This window comes from Mus pahari, chromosome 1 (genome assembly GCF_900095145.1).
Source record: "Mus pahari chromosome 1, PAHARI_EIJ_v1.1, whole genome shotgun sequence".
In the NCBI taxonomy this organism is placed as follows: domain Eukaryota; kingdom Metazoa; phylum Chordata; class Mammalia; order Rodentia; family Muridae; genus Mus; species Mus pahari.
Genome location: NC_034590.1, coordinates 70,133,952 through 70,157,354, shown reverse-complemented (window position 1 = coordinate 70,157,354; position 23,403 = coordinate 70,133,952). Strand labels below are relative to the sequence as shown.

At 50.1% G+C, this 23,403-nt stretch overlaps 1 protein-coding gene across 1 annotated transcript in view; it reads right to left on the bottom strand.

Annotated features, from left to right (window-relative positions):
• Map6 (microtubule associated protein 6) overlaps nt 1-23,403 on the bottom strand; it is a 67,612-nt gene that overhangs the window by 8,722 nt on the left and 35,487 nt on the right. The window contains exons 2-3 of the mRNA XM_021201181.2: nt 12,554-12,767; nt 10,726-10,922 (exon numbers count right to left, since the gene is read on the bottom strand). Coding sequence (XP_021056840.1) covers nt 10,726-10,922; nt 12,554-12,767 — 411 coding nt within the window. The remainder of the gene's footprint in view (nt 1-10,725; nt 10,923-12,553; nt 12,768-23,403) is intronic.

The window sequence follows — 23,403 nt, the reverse complement described above, 5'->3', positions numbered from 1 at the left end:
CCCGTCTCCTTCCTAGCCACGGGATGACACCACGGGCACACCATTCTCTAAGCTGTGGTCTCCTAATCTATAAAAGGGGGTTGGCCGATAGACTGCTCAGTGTGACTCCTGGAACACAGGTCCTATTGAAGGAATGGCAGCCCAAAAGAGAAACTCCCTCATCTGGTGAGGGTGGACAAGTAGTTTCTGCCATGAACAGAATTTCGGTACCTTGGTGAGTGGGTGGCCTTGGACATACAGTTGGAGGAAAGGGAGCTTGAAGACCAGGGACCAGGCCAACCATGCCAACAGCACCCAGCTGGTGGATGGCAGACAGGCTGACGTCATAGCTTTGACCCTGCACTGCCTGCTTACCTCCAGGGTCCCCACACTCATGTGTTTCCTGGGTACAACAGTTCCTAAGTTAGAGATGGGAAATACAGCACCTGAGAGGCATCGCCAAGGAAACTGTCTTTGGAAGGCTCATTATTCTTCAGAAGAGCCATGGAGATGAGGTGGGGCTCTCCTATTCTCCCTCTGCCAGGACATGGTGGGAGCTTCTACCTTGGTAGTCACCACATTGTTTGACTGTTGTCTGCCTTTCCCCTTAGACCATGGGCTAGGTTTTGTTCATCTTTGTTTCTTTTAGCGTATCTAGCAGACATGGAAGGACAATAACAGCTGGGGCGTGGCCTCTTTGTCCTCTGACTTATTTTTCTCTTTTAACCACTCATTGGGCAAACCCTATGGCATGTACACTCTATTCAGCCTGGGTCAGCACAGAAGTGAGACCCAGGCTGTGCCTACAGCAGCCCCAGACACACTAGAACACAACGTCACCATCAGTGAACAGGAGCCATGCCAGCCCTGCCTGGCCTTAACCCTGAATGGCCTGTGTCTCTTCAAACAGATTCAAAGTTCTCTCTACGGTCAAAGACATCACTTCTCTAGGAAGTCTTTCCTCTTTGCTCCATGAGAACGTATCCCCACACAGCCAGAATACTGGTACCTGGGGCCATCAGGCCTCCTGGTCTCTGCTGCCATCTTCCCTGCCCTAGCTGCCTTTAGTGCTCTAGGGTGGGTATGCTTTCCTGTGACACAGCCCACCTTGGAATCTCAGTGGTTCTGGATCTGGACAGTAACTGGTGTTTGGCACCCTGGGGCCACCCTTTCAGGACCACCATCCTGCCTGCACTGGAAGAGGCAGCAGCCATGTTCTTGCCCCAGCCTCTCTGGGTAGCATACACCCCCACAGCTAAGAGCTCAGCAGCTCTCAACGGTCAGACTACTATCCCTTACAGGTCTCAGGCAGCTCCCACCACTCAGGAACCAGAGCTCAGAACTGACAGCTAAGCCCCAGGCATGACCTCCAAATAAAACACAGCTTCTTAGCTCTGAACTTACCCCTACCAACCAGCCTTCCTGCTCTCCTTACCTGCCTGGCTAGGAGACCCTCCTTGGGGATGAAGACTCGGTTCTCAGCTGCCTACCCAGTGAGAGTCTCTCTGACTCCCACTCTGTGTCCTCCTTCCTCCATAGTTGCTGCTCTCATCAGACTGTAGCTCTCTCTAGACTGGGCCCTCTAAGAACATGGACGATGCTTGCTGCTTTTCTCCCTCCCCTCCTTCCTTCCCCTAACATCTCATACATGCTTACTGAATGTGTGGCCACTGACTATAGTTGGGAAATAGGGAGGCATAGCATAGGCTGGTACACAGTAGGGGCTGGCATCCTAAACAGGGAGCTAGTAAGTAATTAGCACTACATAAAATTCTAGTGACCATGTATATAGGACATGCACATTTTCCTAGCCTTGTTTGCCTCGGGATCTCCGGTCCTCTTCAACAGGGCTATCTTAAGTTTAAGAGAACCTTTGAAAGGATACAGCTTTTTGTTTTCTAGTGTACAGGCCCTGCAGCTTGGGATTGTTCTCTCTTGAACTTTCTAGAGGAGGAAAGGAGGCTCAGAAGGGGACTACGAGTTTCCCAGAGTTGGTCCAGACAATACAAGCAATGCAGGACTCCATCTCTGCAAATACAGAGACCCAAGTACATCTGCTGCTCAGAACCAAGTGTGGCTTGCACTGTGGCTGACTAGCTCTGGCTGTCTTCCATGACTTCTACAGGACTCGGGCTCTGAGGCCTCAGTTGCATCTTCTGAGAAGCACATCTTCTAGAACAGATCCCTAGGCAGTGCCAGCTCCACGCCCCTTCTCCTTAGCCCTTCCTGAATTTACCGTGCCAGACTGCCCCGTCCCCTAGTTTACCTCCAGCATGCAACACATCCTAACAGAGAAAACAGCTGCAGAAAGCAGCACCTTCCTGGCTCAAGGGCTAGCCTACCTGTGCACAGTATCAGAAGGGACACCAGCCGGGCAGAGTTCACCCAAGGAGGCTCAACAGGCGGATGAGGAGCTGGAATCACGGGTGGGGAGGGGGAGGCTGCATCCACAAGGCTTACCCTAGGAGTGTGGCTCACCCACAATTTGCCTATGAATCCAGGACCTCTGGTGAGAGGTCGCTGAGGTCCCTAAGAAGGGGGCAGGGGAAGGCTGCTTATAGTGGGATGCAGGTGTTCTGGGACAGCAGGAGTTCTAGCTGCATCCAAGGGTTGGACCAAGAGTGAGTTTTGTAGCGCCGACCACTGGCTGCAAACCCAGGCTCACGCTCACAGGCTGTTTGATTTTTGTGACTTAGTCACTGAGTTTTGATTCCTTCATCTGTAAAGAGCCTTGTTGTGAGACCAAGTTGGGTAAACTCAGTGCTTCCTCCCTTCCTGTGGGCTGGACTGGCTCTGCAACTTAGAGAAACCAGAGCCCAGGGCCAGGTTCCTGGTTCCCAGATTCTTCTAAGACTTGGGGGTTCCATTTCTCCATGTGGGCATGGGCTTCTGAAATCAGCTAAGTGGCTAAGTGGCCCTATACATGTATTTACTTATTTATTTTTTTAAAAAAATCATTAAATATATTTTGTAGATTTGACCTTCTAAGAATGAAATGAATTCCCCGTTGTATATATAAGAAGTATTATCAAAAGCATATTTGGTTGTTTTAACTCCAAGAAGGCAAAGTCAAGGGCAGAATTGATTTTCTGAATGGGTTGCTAAGAACCTATTAATCCTATTGACTCTTTTAAAAATATAGTGCACTGGACTGAGGCTGCCAGACAGAAATGGCTCAGCTCTTATCTAACTCTGTGCTCCTGGGAATTTGCAAATCGATCTTTTTGCGTGCCCCCCCCCCCCCGGAAAGCAAAGGATAGCCATCTTCAGCAATTAATCAAGGTCTGTTCTGGGTGTCCAGAGAGATTCCGTGTAAAAGGACATGTAATTGCAAGACTGGGGTCTGCACAGGTGGTTTATAGAGGCGCCCGGAGGGGAGGGAGCCCATGAAGGGCTGGAGCGGGGCCGGGGCCCCCCTGTATATGGTGAGAGCCATTGCTACCCAGTCTGGACCTCAGTCTTGCTGTAGAGAGAATGGCTTCTCCTCAGGTGGCTGCAGCTAGCACACTGTGACTCAAGGAAGTGAGAGGGAGGCGATGGAAGAGAAGTGGTCTCTAGCAAGTCATCAGGAATTCAACCACTGCCAGAGGTGGTCCACCTCCCACCCACCTGCATCCATCTCTCACACGAGAGCAGGGACCCGTGACAGGTGCCCTTGCTGTCACAGTCTTCCCGACTGCTACCTGCACGCACCAGCACCGAACAACAGATTCCTGGCTGCCCCAGTCTGCATTTGCTGAATTTGGACACCACATCAGTTTAGAGGGTGAGACAGTCCAGTACTATAGCAATATCTAGTATTATAGCAATAACTTTGAGGCTTTTAGACATTCTGAGACTCAGCCAAGGTCGCGCAGCTAGAACAGCAGAGTTTGGATTAGAGAACGGGGCTGCTGCCAGCTCAAATTCAGAGTGGGTGGTGGAAAGAGATGCCCCTTTGCTACGCCAGGGATGAGAGCTCTCTGCTCTGATCAGGGAAGGGGGCAGGCCCACCATTTAGGATTACTCTGAGCTGGGCAGTGGTGGAGCACACCTTTAATCTCAGCATAGGCAGAGGCAGGTGGATCTCAGAGTTCGAGGCCAGCCTGGTCTACAGAGTGAGTTTCAGGACAGCCAGGGCTACGCAGAGAAACCTTGTCTCAAAAAACAAACCAAAATAAAACAAACAAACAAACAAAAACCCCAAACCAAACAAAAGATTACTTTGTATCTGAGAGCTTGCGGTTTTCTGAATTCAAGACTGCTTAGAAGAGGTAGTAGCTGCATCAAGGACAAAGGGATGCAGACCAAACTGAGGTTGGTCATCATAGAGGCCGCTGACCTCTGCTGTGTGGTTGGCTTGGCGTGTATGCCACAACCACTCCTTTCTTAGGAGCAGGGGAAGTTGTGAGGCAGAATAAAGGAGCCTTGTGGAGGCACCACGGTGAACATGGGCACACAGTGCTTATGGTCACTCACCCCATCCACGCATTCAGGAGTCACTCAACACTTCAGAAGACATTCTCTGTGGTAGACATTGGGCCAGGAAGTAGATGACAGAGGAGCTGACCCTTCCCCTGGAGGAGCATGATCCAGTTTTGGGGGGGCGGGGAGGACACACACATGTGAGCTGATGACCCAGGACATGTGATGAGTTCCACGATGAAGACACACACCGGGAGCATCTTACCCAGCCTGGAAGGTGCAGGCAAGGCTTCCTGGAGCAGTCCCCTGAGCCGAGTCTTGAAGGATGAGTTAGCCGGGTGAGAAGCAGGAGGAGGGCATTCTGGGTAGGAGGGACAGCGTGGGAAAGGCATGGAGGTGAGAAGCAGCGTGGTGACTGAGAATAAGCTTCTGCAGGCCGTGGGAGCCGGAGCCGATGATTTCAAGCAGGGGATGACATGGCCAGACTTGCAAGGCCCCTTGGAGAGCCCTCCAGCAGCTTCTGCCCATAGCAGTGGCAATAATTTACTTTTCTATGCACTTGAAATTTCATTGGCCCCAGGTAAGGTGCCTGAGACCCTCTGTTGAGACAGCTGAGTATGGTCCCTAGTGGGCAAGTGGCCAAGAGCCCCTCACGCAAGGACAGACATTTCAGCTCAACTCCAGTGTCTGGAATAAAAAGCACCACGGAGTGGCCTCCAGTCTCCAGCGTTTGGAGCATCCTCTGGATTCCATCACACAGTTGGTAACAGAAGACCTGGTCCAATTCTGATTCCCTCCCAGTTTGCACTGGATCCCAGTATCTAAGGGAGTGCTGGGCACGCTCGCTGGAGGGCTTGCGACGGCCAGGCCACAGTGTAATTTTGCCTGCTTTGGGTGTAATTCCCCAAGGGTTCCACTTGTTTGGAACCTGATTCATTCCAGCCAGTCCTAAGCTTCCTGTCTTTCAAGCTGGGCCGAGCTGGCCGGGGTCTTCCCCTTGGAGCTTACCCCTTCCTCATCTGATACCTGGACAAATGCCTGCCTCGCTGTGCTCACAGACAGACTGCTTTGTAAGCAACTAAAGTATAAATCGTTTGGACATTCTTCATGGACTCCAAAGACTCCAATAGCTGGAATTCTCTCAAGTCTTTGGACTGTTCGACTCATCCGGCCTCTTGTATAACTAGTTTCTCAGTTAGCTGCACTCATCACATACCACCCCAGCACTACACAGTACTGAAACAATCTGCCTAACGTCTGTGTCCCTTGCACTCTGGTGTCCCATCCCCACTCTTACAGTCCTTCTTTCTAGAGAAGGGTACAAAGACTCCATCAAAGAGGCCAGTGAAGACCCAGCTTCCAGCTGCCGACTCCACAGTGTCTGAAGGCCCTTTCTATCTCAGCCAAACTCCCTGAGAAAATGCCTGAGGTGTTTAGTCTTGCTCTCCTGATGCTGCGTGTTCCGTAGGATGGCCTAAATGTTAGGGGGTCCTGGGAGCCCTGTAGATGCTGAGGCAAGAATCTGGGGTACCTGCCAGACTGTGAAATGTGACCCAGGAAAGGGCATCTCTGTCACCATGGCCCCAGTGGTTCCAGCCACTGTCCAGGCTGTGCTGGGACAGGGTTTAGGGAGCAGCGGCCTGCTTTAAGAGCTTGATGGCCTACGCGGTGCATCCTGAACCTTTGGATACCTGAGATGTGAGCATTTCAGCGTTTGAGTAGTCCGTGGCCCTGGAAATCACCACGAGGTACCACAGGGGTCCACAGCTTTTGTGAGATGGGAATGACCCTGGGTGCAACCGCACCAAAAATATATACGCCTGAAGCAAGAATTGAAACTCACTTGTGACTAGTTTACAACAGTGACCCGTTCTAAAGCTACCTGCCTGGTATAGTTGTCAGTTGTCTTAGGAACACAATACAAGTCAGGGTTGTAGGTTCTTGTGCTGGGGTTCTGGGCAAGAGCCATGGGTGTCGGGTGCCATGGGTATGTGGGCTTGAGCCCGGTCGCCTGGGTGGTGCAGCTGAAGCAGGCCAGGTTGACCTGCTCTCTGACCCCCTCCCTTGGACAGTTCTTGTCCTGGCCTGGTTCTGTCAGCATCTCTTCTTCCCTCACTCTCTGGGTTACTCTTGGTGCGCTGATGCTCTGTAGCTTCCTTCTTTTCTCTCTTTCGCCTCTATCTGTACCTCTGATCTCTCCTGTCCCATCTCCCAATCCTAATTAGTCTCTGAAATGAAAACTAACACCTATCTATATCTTTATTTGTTGAGCATTTGTCCTGTATCCTGCCTCTTGTAAAAAATAACAGGTGGGTGCAAATGTCTTCCATTCATCTGGAAAACAAATACATAGTAATTTTCAAAATATTAATACTCTAGACTGATTTTTAACCCTGCATCCCCAAATGCTGGGGTCGGTAGGGCCAGCAATGGAAGTGCCACCCTAGGGCTCTCGGGTAGAACAGGAAAGGACCTGTGGCTGTGGCATGGTAAAGCAAGAAGCATGATGGCAGGCATGCAGGGCACGGGTGCGACCTGGGTATGTGGAATGGAGCCCCAGTTAGTAGCCACCCACAATGGAACACGAGGCCTTTCTGACACGGAACTCTGCACACTCCTGCCCTTGCCACCCCCACCCTCAAGTGAACCTGAGCTCATCAGGGGTTCATGGCCCATGCACACCTTTGCTTGGGCACATCCCTCTGTTTGGCATGCCTTGGGTAGGTTCCCTTCTGTTCACCCGATCATCACCTACCCATCTGCTGAGTCCTTTCTCATCCATGGAACCAGCTAGAACAGACTCCTCCATGCCCACTGTGATCAGAGTGGTCTCAGTCTCCTGGCTTCCCTAGTGCCTAGCACAGAGCCTGGCATACAACAGTATCCAATAGACACATGTTGGAGAAACGACGAGATCAAAGTCTTTGTCTCCTGCTTTACTAGGAAGGACAACAGAGTGAGCGCCATGGTTCTCGCCCGAGGCTCTCCCCCAACCCCACCCCTTCCCATCCCCCAATTCGCTCCCTTGCCTTGTCACCTGCCCCACACACCAGCACACATATATCCTGCTGCCATTCCTTGTGCCCTCCAACAGGAAGCTTTTTCGTATTTCCCACCCCCACGGGAAGAACTGTTCTCCACTGAGCTCCCAAATCCCTCGACTCACTGGCTCCTGGTCTGAGCCACTCTCCTAGCCATTTTGTCATCCCCATGTCAGGCACATGCAAGACTGAGCCCTGGGTGCAACCTGTAGCATGACCATGGATTAAATATGCAAGCTGCACCCCTGCATGAAAGGAGGCCAGGGCCACCGCTGCTGCCGCCACGCCACCACCGCCGCTGCTGCTGGCCACAGAAGGGAAGAGGTAGGCAGCAGCTTCTCACTGCAGTGAGGCAGTGGGTGGCTCAGGCAGTCACTGTTCCAGGGACACCACATGAAAACATTACACTACCTTGTTGGCCAGGGTGTCTCTGGGTCCATCTTCGCCTTTCCCAACATTTAGCTCTGACTGCTTGCAATTAGTACCTGAGAGGCAATCTAAAAGAGGCTGCATTATGGAGGTCCCGGGGGAACCTGCAGGGCACAGCTCAGCTTGTCCAGAGAGGCTCAGACGCCAAAAGCTGCCACCTTTATACCTACTCAGGCTGGGCCTCACCAAGGAAATACGATCAAGAAAGTGGTGTTCGTCTTTAGCATTTATTTATAACTGGGGGAAAAAACCCGTTGGTTTGCTTTCTAAGCAAGCACAGACCACGAGACGTCACAATCAATTGGCTATACATGAATTTTTTTTTTTTTGTCATTCTTTTACTAACATCAGGAATGAAATAGCACCAAGAGAGGGGAGCACTACATGATCCATAGACAATCTGTGGTATGCAACAACACCCGGGCCACAAAATCCTAAGTAGACACTTTCTCTCTGCCTCGGTGTGACAACAGCTCCTCCTGCTGTCTGGGAGCTGGGGGGAAAGAACAGAAAGCCGGGCATGGCTTCATCGTTTTGCAGGCAGGTCAAGTTAAAGACAAAAGTCTCGGTTCCAGCTCTCTTGCCCCGGGGTGAACAGAGAACAGAGGGAAATGTAGGAAGTGAGGAACAGGCTTGGTCACCAAACATTGCTTGAGGAACCACGGTCTGTTTTGTCTGGTACACTTGGGAGACAGAACAAGACCCAGAGAGCTTTGTTTGTAAACAGTGGAGATCAAAGGGTGTTTCTTGTCAGTGGAGTGAAACATTCAAGAGCAAAGGGTGGTGTTCGTTAGGTAGGTGTGTGAAAAAGAGGGGGGGACCCTGACAGACTGAGAAGAACATTATCCAGGTTACCTAAAGCCTCAGGCAGGGCAGGGTAAGGAATTCAGCCTCTAAGGCTCTGGGGGCCCTTGTAGGAAGCTATGGCAAACTACAGTGCACACAACACCAATTCAACTCAGTCAAAGTACATGTGGGGTCATCATGCAGCTCTGTCTGGATGTGTTGCCATAGAGACCTATCTGCTCACCAAGCCTGGCACAAGGTATGCAGAACACGAACACCGAATGAAGGATCCCTGTGCACTGTAAACTCTGACTTACTCGATCTATGAAACATACGGTTATTCTACAGGGAAATCAAAGTGTGGCTAATAGCAGATCTGACTGATGCCGGGGACTGAGAGGAACACGCACCGGCCGCTACAGTTGAAGCACTTGATAGAGTTCTCTGGTAAACTGTAAGGCTGGCTAACAGGTAGCCAGGAACAGTACTGAGCTCTAGGCATTTCTGAACAGGCCTGTGAAACCTGTGAGTTGTGGTAAGGAGACGCACCACGTCTCCTCCCTTCTCTAACCTGTCTCCTTCACAGTCCGTGCCCTGAGTCAGAAAAGTCTCAGGCAGGCATCTGGTTATGCTGTAGACTTTGTTTCCAGTCTGCTCTGCTAAAAACAAAGGTTTGCCCAGCACTGATGCATTCATTTTCAAACTTGTCTTAAGCAGGCTCACAAGGTGCACACGAAGCCTTTCCTGTCTGCACGGAGAGACTGAGTTGGCTCTTCGGAGCTCTACCTTCCCAAACTGTAGGGACCTGAAGAGACCAAGGAGCCACCAGACCTTCCCTCTGAGCCATTCACCACAGGAGAAAGCAGGCTGCGGTGGACATTCCCAGCTACTCAGAACACCGAGAACTTCCAAGACAGGAGCAATCTATATGGTACAGGGACATTTCTGGTGGACAGTTTGGGCTCCCTCCTAAGTAAGGAGGGCAGGCTCCTTTCGTAACCATTCCCTAACTCCTACAGCACAGCTCTGGGGTCTGCGGCCCCACACATGCGACGCTGCATCACAGAGTACGTTGAGAGCTGTTTCTAAGCTTCAAAAGTCAAAGATGCTGGCTGAGCACTTGGCAGGACTCGCCACGCACTCTGGCCACATGCTCAGCACACTGACCTCTCCGTGGAGCAGAGCGAGAGCTCGGTCGGCTGGAGAGTGCATCGCCACCCTCGCAGGCATGCCTACACACTCCACCTGCACACCGCAGGAACAGAAAGTCACAATAAGCGTACGATGTGCCATCTCACACCTGACCATTCTCTCTTAATTAGGTGTCGGGCACATCAGCAGTATGCTAAGGGCAGAGAAAAGCGGGCTCCCATTGCTCGGAGCTCCTCCTACACCATCTACAGCATCCCAAAAAACTCACTCACTGTCACTTCTGGCTGGCCTCAGCCAGTGGCCTATTAATCGACACACTATTCAAAGCCCACCAATAGGCACAAAACACAGGCACACATGCCTAACAGAGGTTCCAGGAGAGGGTTTCTTCTAGTTAACACACACAATTCCATTTCACTGACAGTAAGGCCAAGGTTGGTTTCTTGTTCTTTTGTCTTTAACATTTTCACAAGTTCTAAAAGCTGAAGTCCAAGCTGAACTTGGGCAGCATGCAAGCATCCAATGAACTTGGGAAAGATCATTTGCTTAAAGTTCAAAATGGTGTGATGCAAACTGTGGGGGTGTTCAAGGGGAGGATGCCCTGCAGCAGACACTTCCAAGTCCCACCAGGAGCTGGGCTAGGCAGTAACTAAGACTAGACCCAACCCAGACCCACAGGAAGGGCACAGCCAGTGCACACTGCTTCCTGGCCTCCTGGGGACCCTTGGCTAGATGCTGTGCCACCGGTAGTAAGTCGGTGGCCTCAGAAACATAATTTCTCCCAGAAGAAACCAACTGCAGGGCTCCTGGGACCCTTGGAACCAAGGCAGATGGGAAGTCTCTAATTAGTTTTGTGGCCTTTTTGTTTGTTGGTTGGTTGGTTTAAATATAGGGGGTGGGGGAGGGGAGAAAAGGAAAGTGCGGTGACATTTACTCTTTCGCCTCAGCCAGTTTATTGTTCATCTCTTTGCTTTGCTCCTTGTCGTCGGGTTTGGTAGCACTGGGGCCCTCTGTGGTCTTTTTCTTGGCAGCCTGGCCCGACACCACCTGCTTGTCTTTGGCCTTCCTTGGGGGTTTATGGCTCGTTGAGGTCTTTTTTGGTTTGGAACTCTGAACACTAGGTTTCTCTACCTGTATAGGAAGACAGACAGACAGAGCACACATATAGGAACACAGAAGAAAGGGAATGGGAGAGGGGATTTAGAAAAAGACATTGCAGTATTAACAAAAGAGTCACGATAGTGGCTAGTGACGGAGCAGACAGGCAGGGCGAGGACAGGATCTCACAGTGTCTGGGCACCTGGCTTCTCTGCTCTGGATCCACAGGCAGCCTGTAGCAGTGCTCACCTGCCACGCGCTTCCCGCCCTGCCATTTGTCCCCAGTGAGCAGGCCAGGTGGTTGGCGGGCTAGACAACAGTTACAGCACCTCTTGTCCCTCCTCCTTGGAATTATTATGTCTCATTTCCGCTCAGGCCAGGGCATGTGGTTTGCTGCAGTGAGTGAGGCCAGGCTGCTCTTTGAGCATCTCAGAGAGGAGATGCTCGGTCATCCAGGTTCTGGACTAAAGAGGCCAGGTAGGTATCCATAGGGATGAACTACGGTGGATCCCCGGGGTGGTGAGGACATAGTTTTGAAACAACTCAGGTGTCAGGCAAGCAATGGGTACTACCAGCCGCACGCTTATCTCTGACTGGATCTTGCCTGCTTCCCTGAAGCAGCACCCAGTCTCCAGGCCTCTCTCCTGGTCTTCCCTTTCGTTCTGAAGAGGCAGTCTGGCCTTCTCTTTCTCAGAGGACTCTGAGGCCACTGGCCTTGATGAGTCCATACAGCAGACCCTGCTGTCCATCCCCGGTTCCCCATCCCCTCTCCTTCCTCAGTTGGAATCTTCTTTCATTCAATGCCAACATATATCCTGGGGCCTATTTCATCTGTGGATAGACAGAGCTGATACTGGGCCTCCCAGGCTGGGCCATTCACTAACTGAGGACCAGTGATCTCAGTGTGATTTGGCTGAAACTGGGGCGGCGGTTCCCAGGAACGTGAAACATTCGGTTAAAACTAGGTGCATCTCAGACAAACTAGGTCGGGAGGCTACCTTAGCTAAAAGCTGGTCCTGACACACAGTGGAAATGCCAACTGAGTGCTACACTTGAGATCAAAAGGAGGGGGAGGCCACCCACTTAGGCTCTGGAGTTATTTTGCTCCTCAGACGTGTTCTGCTATTACACGAGTGGTACGTGCCCAGCTTCATCTGGCCTGACACGCAGCAAATGGCCTGTGAGGTTGCTTTGCTAGCTGGCCTCTCCTGTTAGCAAACCTATACTGAGATGAAAATACCTTGGGCAGCGTTAGCATTAGAAAAAGAAATCACAAATCTTCACCCAGAAACTGCTACATTGTAATAAATACCATTGTAATAAATATCTTGTTCTCTAAGTCACACATTGGACACTGTTGGATGGCGCTGATCAGGGAAGGCTGAGAGAAGGTGAATGTGATTCAGAGCCTGGGAGGGAAGGAAAGGTCGAGGGCCTGGAGCAGGGTGGAGGGGCACAGCTGCAGGGCCATAATCAGGGTGAAGCTTTTCATTTTGGGCCAAATGTTAAGCTGCTTTCGTGTAATCCTCCTTTCTAGTGTGCCCTTGGACCTTACCAGGACCTAACCTGTTGGGAGATGCCCCTGGGCCTGTGTGGCGCTCCTGGGGACTAGCCAGAACCCTGCGTCCTGCTTCCTCTGGGCTGTGCAGTACGAGCTGCCTTACCTTCGGGGATTCCTTGAAAGGCTCACTGTAGAGGCTTCGTATTCTTCTGCGATCTGTGGCCTTGTTGTCCGCTGCACTGGGCTTATTGGCCTCCCCTTTGAACTGGGCACTGTAGCTGGTCTCGTGAACCATCTTGTCATCTGGGGGCTTGTACTGGGGCTTGGCTTTGATGGGTTTCACAGGCTTGATGTCTGTCCATGCTCTGAACTCATTCCTGTGAGTCAAAGAAAACATCGGTGATGAGAACTATCACACAGCAGAGAAGCGTCCCCACCCCAGCGACACCCGAAGCTGGCTCCTGACACATGCCGTGGCACTGACTGAGGTGTGACTGGGAGTGAGCACCACAGAGACTGACAGGTTTTGTTTTGTTTTGTTTTGTTTTGTTTTCTCTTAGAGTTGGCCCAGGTCTGGGGGAGATCTCAGAGAAAGAGCTCAGGGTCCTTTCCAGACCTAGACTTGGGGGATCCAGCACAACTACTCTCACCTTCAAGTCTTGTGTACCAGACTCTAAGGGGAGACTGAGACACCCAGCCCCATCAGTGCTTTGAGAGCTCAACATGAGATGCCTGTCTGTGCAAGGCTAAAGACTTGGACTTGTTGAGACAGGCGGACTGCAGCCTTGCATTAAGTTCCCAGCCCCCCTTGCCATCTTTTGTGTGATGGTGATCAGCTCAGGGCCCTGGGTACCAGAGGAAGCAAAGAACCTTTGCTGTCCAAATCTTCAGGGTGATCCCTCCCTTGCTTGCTTCTGTGGCGCCAGAACCCTAACAACCAGGTCCCTTTAGATGGGAATCCCTGTGACATGACTTAGTACACAGCATGTCCCCCTGCATCATTTGGACATCATAGCTTGTGTTGGCTCTGTGTGTGTATGTGTGTGTGTGTGTGTGTGTGTGTGTGATGGCCATGATGTGAGTGTAAGTGGCTATTCTCCTGTCCCTTATGTGACTTCCATCTGCTGCCCCGCCCCGCATCCGTGTTTCTATTCACAGCAGCCTCTCTTGTGGTTCCCACCCAGCTGAGCTGTGGTTCTAGGTATTGAACCTAAGGCCTCACAAGCTAGGCAAGCGCTGTCCATCTCCTAACAGCCTTCTTACTTTTTAACCTCATTACGTTGCCCAAGATTTGAGCTCACTGTTGCTCAAGCTGGCTGTGAACTTCCCTGCCTCTGCCCCCTGAATATCTGGGTAGCAGGATCCTGCCTGCACCACTAGGCCTGGCTATGTGGCTTATTATTATTATTATTATTATATTATTAATTATTTCTTTTATCTTCTCTCTCTCCCTCCCTCTTTTCCTCCCTCCCTCCCTCTCACTCTCTCTCTCTCTTCCCTTCCTTCCCTTCCCTTCCTTTCCTTTCCTTTCCCTTCCCTTTCCCTTTCCCTTCCTTCCTTCCTTCCTTCCTTCCTTCCTTCCTCCCTCCCTNTCACAGTTAAAGCTGAACTTGGGCTTTTTGAGAACTGTGAATGGCTCTCTCTCTCTCTCTCTCTCTCTCTCTCTCTCTCTCTCTCTCTCTCTCTCTGAGACAGAGTTCCCCTTCGCAGCCCTGGTGTGGAGATAGCCCAGTCAGTAGAGTGTCTGTCTTGTAAGCACCAGGGCCCGCGTTGATCCCCAGAATCCTGTTAAAGCTGTAAGCAAACCTTCTGGGCATGGGGGGTGCTTGTCACCCGTGCTGCAGATGCTGAAAGGGGTGGATCCATTGGGTTTGCTGGCCAGCTAACCTGGTCTACTTGATGAGTTCCAGGCCAGAGAAAGATGGCACCAGAGGGACAACGCTTGAGGTTGTCCTGTGACCTCCACAAGTACATCCATGCAAAAGATAAAAACAAAAACAAGATACCAGAGCTTCCTGCCCAGCCGAGCTGACAAAGACACGCCGTGTTGGTCCAGCTCAGAGACAGCAGAAGCAGTGGCACAGAGCTGTCACGGGTAAGCTCAAAGCCTTCAAGTCAAGCTCAGCCACAGACACTGCAGCTGAGCCCGAGCCCGAGCAGAGAAGCGGGTCTCAGAAGCAACCCATAGACTTGGTGGGGTGGCATAAGCCTTTAATCTCAGCAGTCTGGAGGAAGAGGTGGGAAGATCCTTGTGAGCCCCAGGCCGACCTGGTCTACACAGCGAGTTCAAGGACAGCTAAAGATACACCGTGAGACCCTGTCTCAGAAGGAGAGGAGAAGGAGAAGGCATCTCAGCTCTGGTCCTCTGGCCATTTGGGGTGGATTGTCTCATTATAGGCACCATGTAAGGGCTAAGAGGCAGAATATGGGTTCCTGTCAGAATCATAAAACCACGGGTGGATAATTAGATAATAAATATATTTGGTTTTCATTAGAGGTGTTTGTTTTAAGAGAAGTTATCTCAGCTGCCTGTATCCCATGCATGAGTGCAGCCTCCGCCTCCCAGCCTTTACAGGAGACAGAAACGACTGGAGACAATCAGATACGTGTCCAGCTATTGTTATACTTCTGACCTCTGAAAGTCAATATTCTGGTGCCCGGGGTGGGCAGAATCAGGACAGCAGCCTCCAGGACCAGGTTTGCTGCTGAGCACACCTCAATCAGATTGCACAAAGCAACATTCAGTGAGCCAGTGATGAATTGAGCCTCCGATATTGAGCCCACTATAAACAGATGTTCATTCACTTAGTAAAACCCTGTCCCACTTAAGCACATTTGGTAGTAGAGACCTAGGGCGAATTCTGAAAGAGCAATTACAGAGGGGCAGACCACAGACAGCTGTGAGAACCCTTTCACAGCTGAGCTGGGTCCCAAAAGAGGGGGGAGGGGGAAGCAGGCTGGAGCACGGGGACAGGGTGTGGCCTCAGAAAGGGAGAATTGAGAAGGAAAAGGATAGAAGCTGTTATTTTGTTTCCAATTTAAAAAGGACTGACATTTATGAATAACAATAAAACAGAATTGTTTGAGAAACAAGTTTTACTGTGTGAAGAAGAGTGAAGTGTTCCTTACAATGGCAGGGATTTAGAATAATGGCTTGCTGCCAATTACTGCCGTGTAAAAATTTCATTTCTCTTCCCACAAGCCCCAGATTTATTTATCATGTATCTAAATCCTTGGGAAATCAAATTTTGTCCCCTAGCCTCCACACAATAACATTTTCAACATCTCCCAGTTGCATTGTGCAGGAAGAAGACCGCACTTAACTCGTAATGGTCCCAAATCTTCCTGCAGATTTTCATAAGCAATGTATGTTGCCATGGAAACATACCAGGTCTCTGTTCGAAAGGCTTGTCTGCGTCTGCTATATTAACACGGCCTCCACGGAGGGAAGGAGGCTAGGTCATGAACCCTGGCACAGGCAGGCAATGGGCACTGTCAGCTGCTGAGCTCTTGTTAGGGCTGGTTAGAGGCAGGAGGATGTGTAGATTAAAAGAAACGGATCAGCCCTGGTCCCAGTGTTAGAGCAGCCTTTGTTCTTGCGGAGGGAATGGAAGACTGAGTCCCGCAGATACAGTGAGGTCAGAGCGGAGCTTTCAGATCAGTGGCTGGGCAACAGGCTTGCAAGCGCCTCTCAGAGCCTTTGTGTGAAAAGCAGAAGGGATATCCATGCTGAGAATGCAGTGCTTTGGTCACGAAGGAGTTCTCCATTAAGATCTAACAAACTCATTACGCCATATGAATAGACTGTTGTAATCATATTCTGAACAGGGAAAGTATCGCTCCTCTCCCTCTCTCCCTCTCTCCCCCCCCTTTCTCTTTCTCTCAAAACTGTATTTCATCCATGGAAGGAAGACATGTGTAACAGCTGGGGATGACAGGTGTCAAGGCACCATTGCCCTCATTAAGGAAGTGACATTCTGCACTAGCTGCCATCAATGTCCCCTGGTAGGCTGGCTGCATGCAGCTCATAGGCCCCTGCACACCTGGGAAGCGGTTCTGAAACAAAGAGAGTCCATGTGCGCAGCACGGATGGAGCCATGAGGACAGGTAGCTGAGAATAGAAACCAGGAATCAGTTTCATTCCCCGGGGTCTGATAAAAAGCCAGTAGAAGAATGGAATTTAAGGAGGCTGTTGGAGATCACGTAGGTGTGCAAAGCCCAGTATGCCCACGTGCTGCACTAGTAAAACTCGACAGCAGCAGCTGAGGGGAAAAGTCAAAGGACTGTTATGAACAGACTTAGTATTGTGACGATGGCAGTTACCTAGAAATTGGTCTATGGATTAAAGCAACCATCAACTATCCTAGCAGAGCTCCTCGTAGAACATGGAAAGCTGGTGTGTGTGTGTGTGTGTGTCTGTGTGTGTGTGTGTGTATGTGTGTGTGCATGTAAATAAAGAAATTGATGAAACAGCTTTGAGGGTTTTTGATGCCCGATTTCAAAACTTAGAATGCCATGGTAACCAAAGGCATTGCCCACATGAGGACAGGCTCCCGGGCACATGAATGGGAAGGGGAAGGAGAGAGCAGACGTGGGTCATGGCAGACTCATACTGGCTTGCGGAGCAGACAGATTCTCAGGGATTGGTGACTTACAGCCTGAGCCACCGAGGCTAGTCACACAGGAAAGCGGCCAACACCACCCATAGGTCCCCTCCTTTGTTCCAAGAAGTGTTTGTTAATCATTTCCCATGAAACCACTGGCTTAGAGATGTGGTTTACAGATGTGGTCAGTTTACTCTGGACAGATGTGCTAAAGCAGCTCATAGAGAGGATAAAGGTCTCAACAACACTGGGAACAATGGAAAGCCAAATGAAAAGGATCTCTGTTGCTTACTCATGCCATAGACAAGAATGAATTAGAAATGGATTATAAACCTAAAACAACAACAAAAGCCAAAAAACCCAAAACCCTCAAAATCATAAACCTCTAAGAAAAACAAACAAACAAACAAACAAACAAACAAACAAACCAGAAGAATATCTGTGTGACCTCAGAGTAGGCAAATATTTCTTGGGTAGGGATACACACACACACACACACACACACACACACACACACACACACGTATTTCTTGGGTAGAGACAAACACACACACACACTCACAGACACACACACACACACACACACAGGTGGGGGAGAAAGGTAAATTTAGATGACCACAATTAAGCACTTTTAAAAGCCAGGTATGGGGGCTGGAGGGCGGGGCTTAGCTGCTGAGAACACTTGTTGCAACTCCAGCCACCCACACGGTGGCTCACAAACACCCATGGCTCCAGTTTCAGAGGATCCAACGAACATGTACAGGTGCATGCAGGCAAAACATTCATACACATAAAATTAAAATAAATCTTTAAAAAGGCCAGGAGTAGTAATAGCCCAGCCCTGTGATTCTAGTATGCAGAGACGGAGACAAGAGGGATTCCAGGTCAATCCGAACACCACAGTAAGACTCAAAAACAGAAAAAGGAGTAAACCAAATGAAGACCTCAGATAAGGAAGTAATGAGATAATGAACGTGAGGTGTCTTAGTTTCCAAGATACCATGAGGAAATGAAAGACAATATCTAGTGAAGAGCTACACACAGAATACATAAAGATCTCTTTGAACTCACTAAGGCAAGCAACCCAATTTCAAAACGGGAGAACTGGGGACACTTCACCAGAGGAGGGGTACACCAGCTCATAAGAGATTCTCAGTGCTATAAATAGTTAAGAAAATACAGATTAATGCCCCAGTGTGACACCAGTTGACACTCTAACACTGCTGTAATGAAGAACACAGGTGATCCCGACTGCTATGGAGGTCGTGGGACAACTAGAGCTCGAGTACGTTTCTGAGGAGAATGCACAGTGGGCCACCACATCAGAAGTTTTGTTTTTCAAGTTGAGCACACACATAACATGTGACCTGGTGACTCTAGTCCTAAGTTGAAAAAATAAGCCAACACGTCGTACATGTGCAAACAACTTGTACATGAGTGTTGGTGACATTACTCATAGCAGTCCAAAAGCCAGAAACAGCTCACAAGTCCAACCAACAAGTGAAAACACAAACAGGTCTCTGCACACAACTGCTCACAACTGCACACAACTGCTCACAACTGCACACAACTGCACACAACTGCACACAACAACTGCTCAGGAGCTAAAAGAAACAACTCTTACAGACAATGGGCCGATCAAGGGGCCAAGGAGACGGCTCAGTCAGTAGAGCCCCCGCACAATCCTAAGAGTCTGAGTTTGGACTTTCAGTACATGTAAGTTTGGGCACAGCAACGTGTGCCTGTCCCAGCACCGGGGAAGTGGAGGCAAGAAGATCCTTGGGGCTGAGGGCCTGCTGTCCCACCACTCTAGCCAAATGAAGGACTCTATCAAGTTCAGTGTGAGACCCTGTCTCAGAAATGATATCAAGACAGAGCATTTGACCTATACATGCACACGTACACACACACACACACGCACATATGACATGTACACTCACACAGGTGCTTACACATACCCCACACACAGCATGCACAAGCACATATGTGCTTGCAGACATTACACACAATATTTATACCGTGTATGCATGTATACATGTGCTTACACACATACACATGCCATGCATGCACACACAAATGTGTAAATACAATAAATGAAAGAAAACCAACAGAAAAATAGTACATGCTGTATAATTCCATTTGTATTAAATTTCTAGAAAGACAAACCATAGAGACAGAAAGAGCAGTGGTTGTTTTGGTGTGGAGTGATGGGGGAGGGGGTGGCTGTCTTTTGGACACAGTTGTATTTGTTCACCAAATTTTATCAAAATAGTCACAAGGGGCTGGAGAGATGGCTCACTCTCAACTAACTGCTTGTGACTCCATTTCCAGTGGCCTCCATAGAGACCTGCAGACAAGCTGACACACACACACACATACACACACACACACACACACACACACACACACATGCATAAATTTATAAAATACATAACAGTGGGTGAGTGATTTTATGCTTTGATAAAGCTACTTTAAAATCCAGTTGAGCCAGGTGGTGATGTCATACACCTTTAATCCAGGCAGAGGCAGAGAGGCAGAGATGCAGAAACAGGTGGATTTCTGAGTTCGAGGCCAGCCTGGTCTACAGAGTGAGATCCAGGACAGCCAGGGCTACACAGGGAGACCCTGTCTCAAAACAATAACAACAACAACAGCAACGTCCTTTTTGACCCCGGAATGACATCAATATTTATTTATGATTTGCTTTGCCCATGTTTGCATTTCATTTGCAGCTAAATCTTTAAGCTGCAAGGAATCATCCCTGCACTTAGTAGACTGAGAAAGAGGACGAAGCCTCTCGGTGCCCTCTGCTGGGGAGGAGGTGGGAGAGACCAGTATGACCCAGAGGCACCATGGGGGCTGTGGAGAGCACATGGGTGTTGGTGCATCCAGCTGATTATTGACTACTTGTTTAGTGTGTGAACTAATGATCAGAGCATTTTACACTGTTATCCCTTGGGCTGGCAATTCCAACTTAGGAATTCATTAGGAATGTTAAGAAACATCTGTGAGCTGGGCAGTGGTGGCGCACACCTTTAATCGCAGCACTCGGGAGGCAGAGGCAGGCGGATTTCTGAGTTCCAGGCCAGCCGGGTCTACAGAGTGAGTTCCAGGACAGCCAGGGCTATACAGAGAAACTCTGTCTTGAAAAAAACCAAAACAAAACAAAAATAAAAGAAACACCTGTGTGCCTGGTTACTGTCACGAGTGAGTGTTTCTTGTCTATTGTTTAGAAATGAATGTCTTCTAAGCCCAACAGTGGTGGTGTGGGGGCAGGACTCAATCTGCATGGTAATTTACTGTATAGTATTGAATGCAAACATACTGTTTTAATCAGGGTTTCTATTCCTGCACAAACATCATGACCAAGAAGCAAGTTGGGGAGGAAAGGGTTTATTCAGCTTATACTTCCACATTGCTGCTGATAACCAAGGAAATCTGGAACTCAAGCAGGTCAGGAAGCAGGAACTGATGCAGGGGCCATGGAGGGAGGTTCTTTACTGGCTTGCTTCCCCTGGCTTGCTCAGCTTGCTTTCTTATAGAACTCAAGACTACCAGCCCAGAGATGGTACCACCCACAAGGGGCCCTCTACCCTTGATCACTAATTGAGAAAAATAGCTGGATCTCATGGAGGCATTTCCCCAACTGAAGATCCTTTCTCTGTGATAACTCCAGCTTGTGTCAAGTTGACACAAAGCCAGCCAGTACACATACTAAATCGGTGACCCCCAAATGCCATTTTTTTGTTTGTTTGTAATTGCTGGAGGTGATTCCTATTAAGTCCTGCCTCTAGCTGCCCACACTGTCTTATCTGAGGTTACACACAAATGTAGGCGATAAATGACTGTTTAAAGGGTGAGGATACCCCTTCGTCATGCAGCTTTGAACCTGCAACAGTTTAATGTCCACAATCATCGCTGTTTAAAACATCTCTGGATGTTAATGCAGGAGTGGCTCCCAGCTCTTCTCCCCAACCCCCGACCCCTGACAGGGGGCCTTTAGTTCACTCTTCTCTCTGAGGGCCCCACATTTTGTGGAGCAGAGGTCAAACACTGTGCCCCAGTGGTAGGAGCTGTCATTCTAGGGACAGGTGAAGTTGAAAAGGCATTTATTATTGCCACAGTAGGCAGTATGTGGGAGGGTCTGAAGAAGTCATCCAGCTTTACCGGACAAAGCAAGGTGACTACCGTATAAGGCGTCCGAGGAAAGAAGTCCTGTGGCACGAGGAAGCAGGATTAGTTATCATCTTTCCTATATTATATGACCAAGGCAGGGGAACAGGACATACATGATGTAGGCTCTGTGAAAGCAGTCACTCTGTGGGCAGGAGAGTAGAGCTTGGTAGTCAATACTCAGGCTGCCACTGATCCCCAGGGAGCAGGGGCCTGGCGGGGGGCGGGGGGTCTTCTTAACCTCATTTGCAGTTCTCTTCAGGGCCTGGCTACCCTGGGGTGGGGCAGGGCGGTAGCAGCGGTTCTGGTCTCTAACAGAAATGTGAAACTATTTTTTCAGACGACATTAAATATAGAGGTGTTTCTGCTGCTCTTGCAGAGGACCTCTTGTGGGTTCCATTCCCAGCACCCACAGCCTTAAGTAACTCCAGTTCTTGGAGATCTAGATCCCATCAAAGAACCATGGCAGAAAGCTGAGTCACTTGCCTAGGCCACCCCCCCCCCCCAAGTGACTTCGGCTTCACATAACTTACAGCCTCGCTGACTACCTTGCTCTCTCTCCACATCAGGAGGATGGGTGGCTTGCACCCCCACTCCAGCACCCCCCAGTGTGGCCCTTCAGGTTGGAGCATCCTTCTCTATCAGAAGTACAGATCTTCAGCGAGGCCCCAATCAGGTGTTGGAACTCAGGTCTGTCCAACTGCACAACCCAAGCTCAAAATCCTGCCTGCAGAAGCCTCAGGCACTTACTCAGTGTGTGTGTGTATAGCCTGTCCTTGCCTTGAATTTGTTCTTTCTTTTCTTACTGAGGAAACTTGTCTTCATGGATCACAGAAGGAAGCAGAAAGAGACTAAAGACACAAGCCAGTATGAACGACGGGCCCCACAGGAGAAGGGCCACATTATTACCTGCTTGCTGGTTCACCCAACATGTGATGGACACATGCGTTGCATGTTGCTGCTATTTCAAGCACGCTCCAAGCCCTTCTGGCAGACGTGTACACACCAAGGAAGCACGTCAGCATCCCAGAAAGACACAAACTGACCTTTGACTCACTGGTCACTGAGCAGGCTATGAGCCTCTTGGAACACAAAGACAAAGATGTCCAAGAGGGCACTGAGATCAAGGGCTGTGGGAGTCCTGGGGCCTCACAGAGGAATGTAAAGGTGGTTACAGAGGAGGGCTAGGAAGGCACTGACCCCACGTGTCCCCTGACCCCCTCCTCTGCTCCTGTAGCTGTTCCCAGGAAGGCCTTGCCCACAGCCTGGCCAAGACAGCTGCCCCTTTGAACTCCCTCAGGCTGACAGGGTAGAGGCAGAGACAGTCATGTCCCCAGCCATCAGCTGGTCAAACAAAGCCAAAGAATAGCTAGTCTTTCAGGAAATGATGAACAGTTGACAAAACCTCCTTCACACCAGTACTCTGCACTCCCAGCCACCAGCTGTGCAAGTCCTCAGACTGGTGACCTGTGACAGGAGAGGGAGAGCGGTACTGACCCCCAGACCTTGCCCAGGGCCAGTGTAGAGCTCAGAGAGAAGGCAGCTGTGTAAACATGTGGGTGAGAGATGTCCAGGGTGACAGTGCTGACAGCAGCTCATTCACAGTGAAACAGGCAACGGAGACCAGTGAGGTGGCTGTTGGGGGGACGAAATCACCAGAGTGGGGGCCTGGCTCAGCACACCCTCAGGCTAGAGGAGTGACGGGTGTGGCCTGGGAGGTTCTTGGGTTGAGTGACTCAGGCACTTGGGCACAGTGAGTCACTAGGGAGAGGGAAAGACTCAGGCTGCTGGGACAGACGCAGCCACTTGTCCTGGGCCCTGGAAACCCTGGGGTTGTGCCAGTTCCTGGCATGAGAGACAGGAGCTGGAAATCCAGTGAGGGCCAAGGCAGAGAGGCAAGCGGTTTGGGTCATGTGGTATGGCTTCTGCCATAGCCCGGAGAAACATAGCTGCAAAGGCCCAGTGGAGAGCGCAACCCCAGCTATGGGCATTGGATGAAGAATAACCATGACACGACAGGAAAAACCTGTAACAGGGTGAATGCATGTCTACCATTTTTTTGTTTTATTTTGTTTTGTTTGTTTGTTTCTGAGACTGGTTCTCTCTGTGTAGTCCTGGCTGTCCTAGAATTCAGTATGTAGACCTTGAACTCACAGAGATGTCTCTCTGCCTCTGCCTCTGCCTCTGCCTCTGCCTCTGCCTCTGCCTCTGCCTCTGCCTCTGCCTCTGCCTCTGC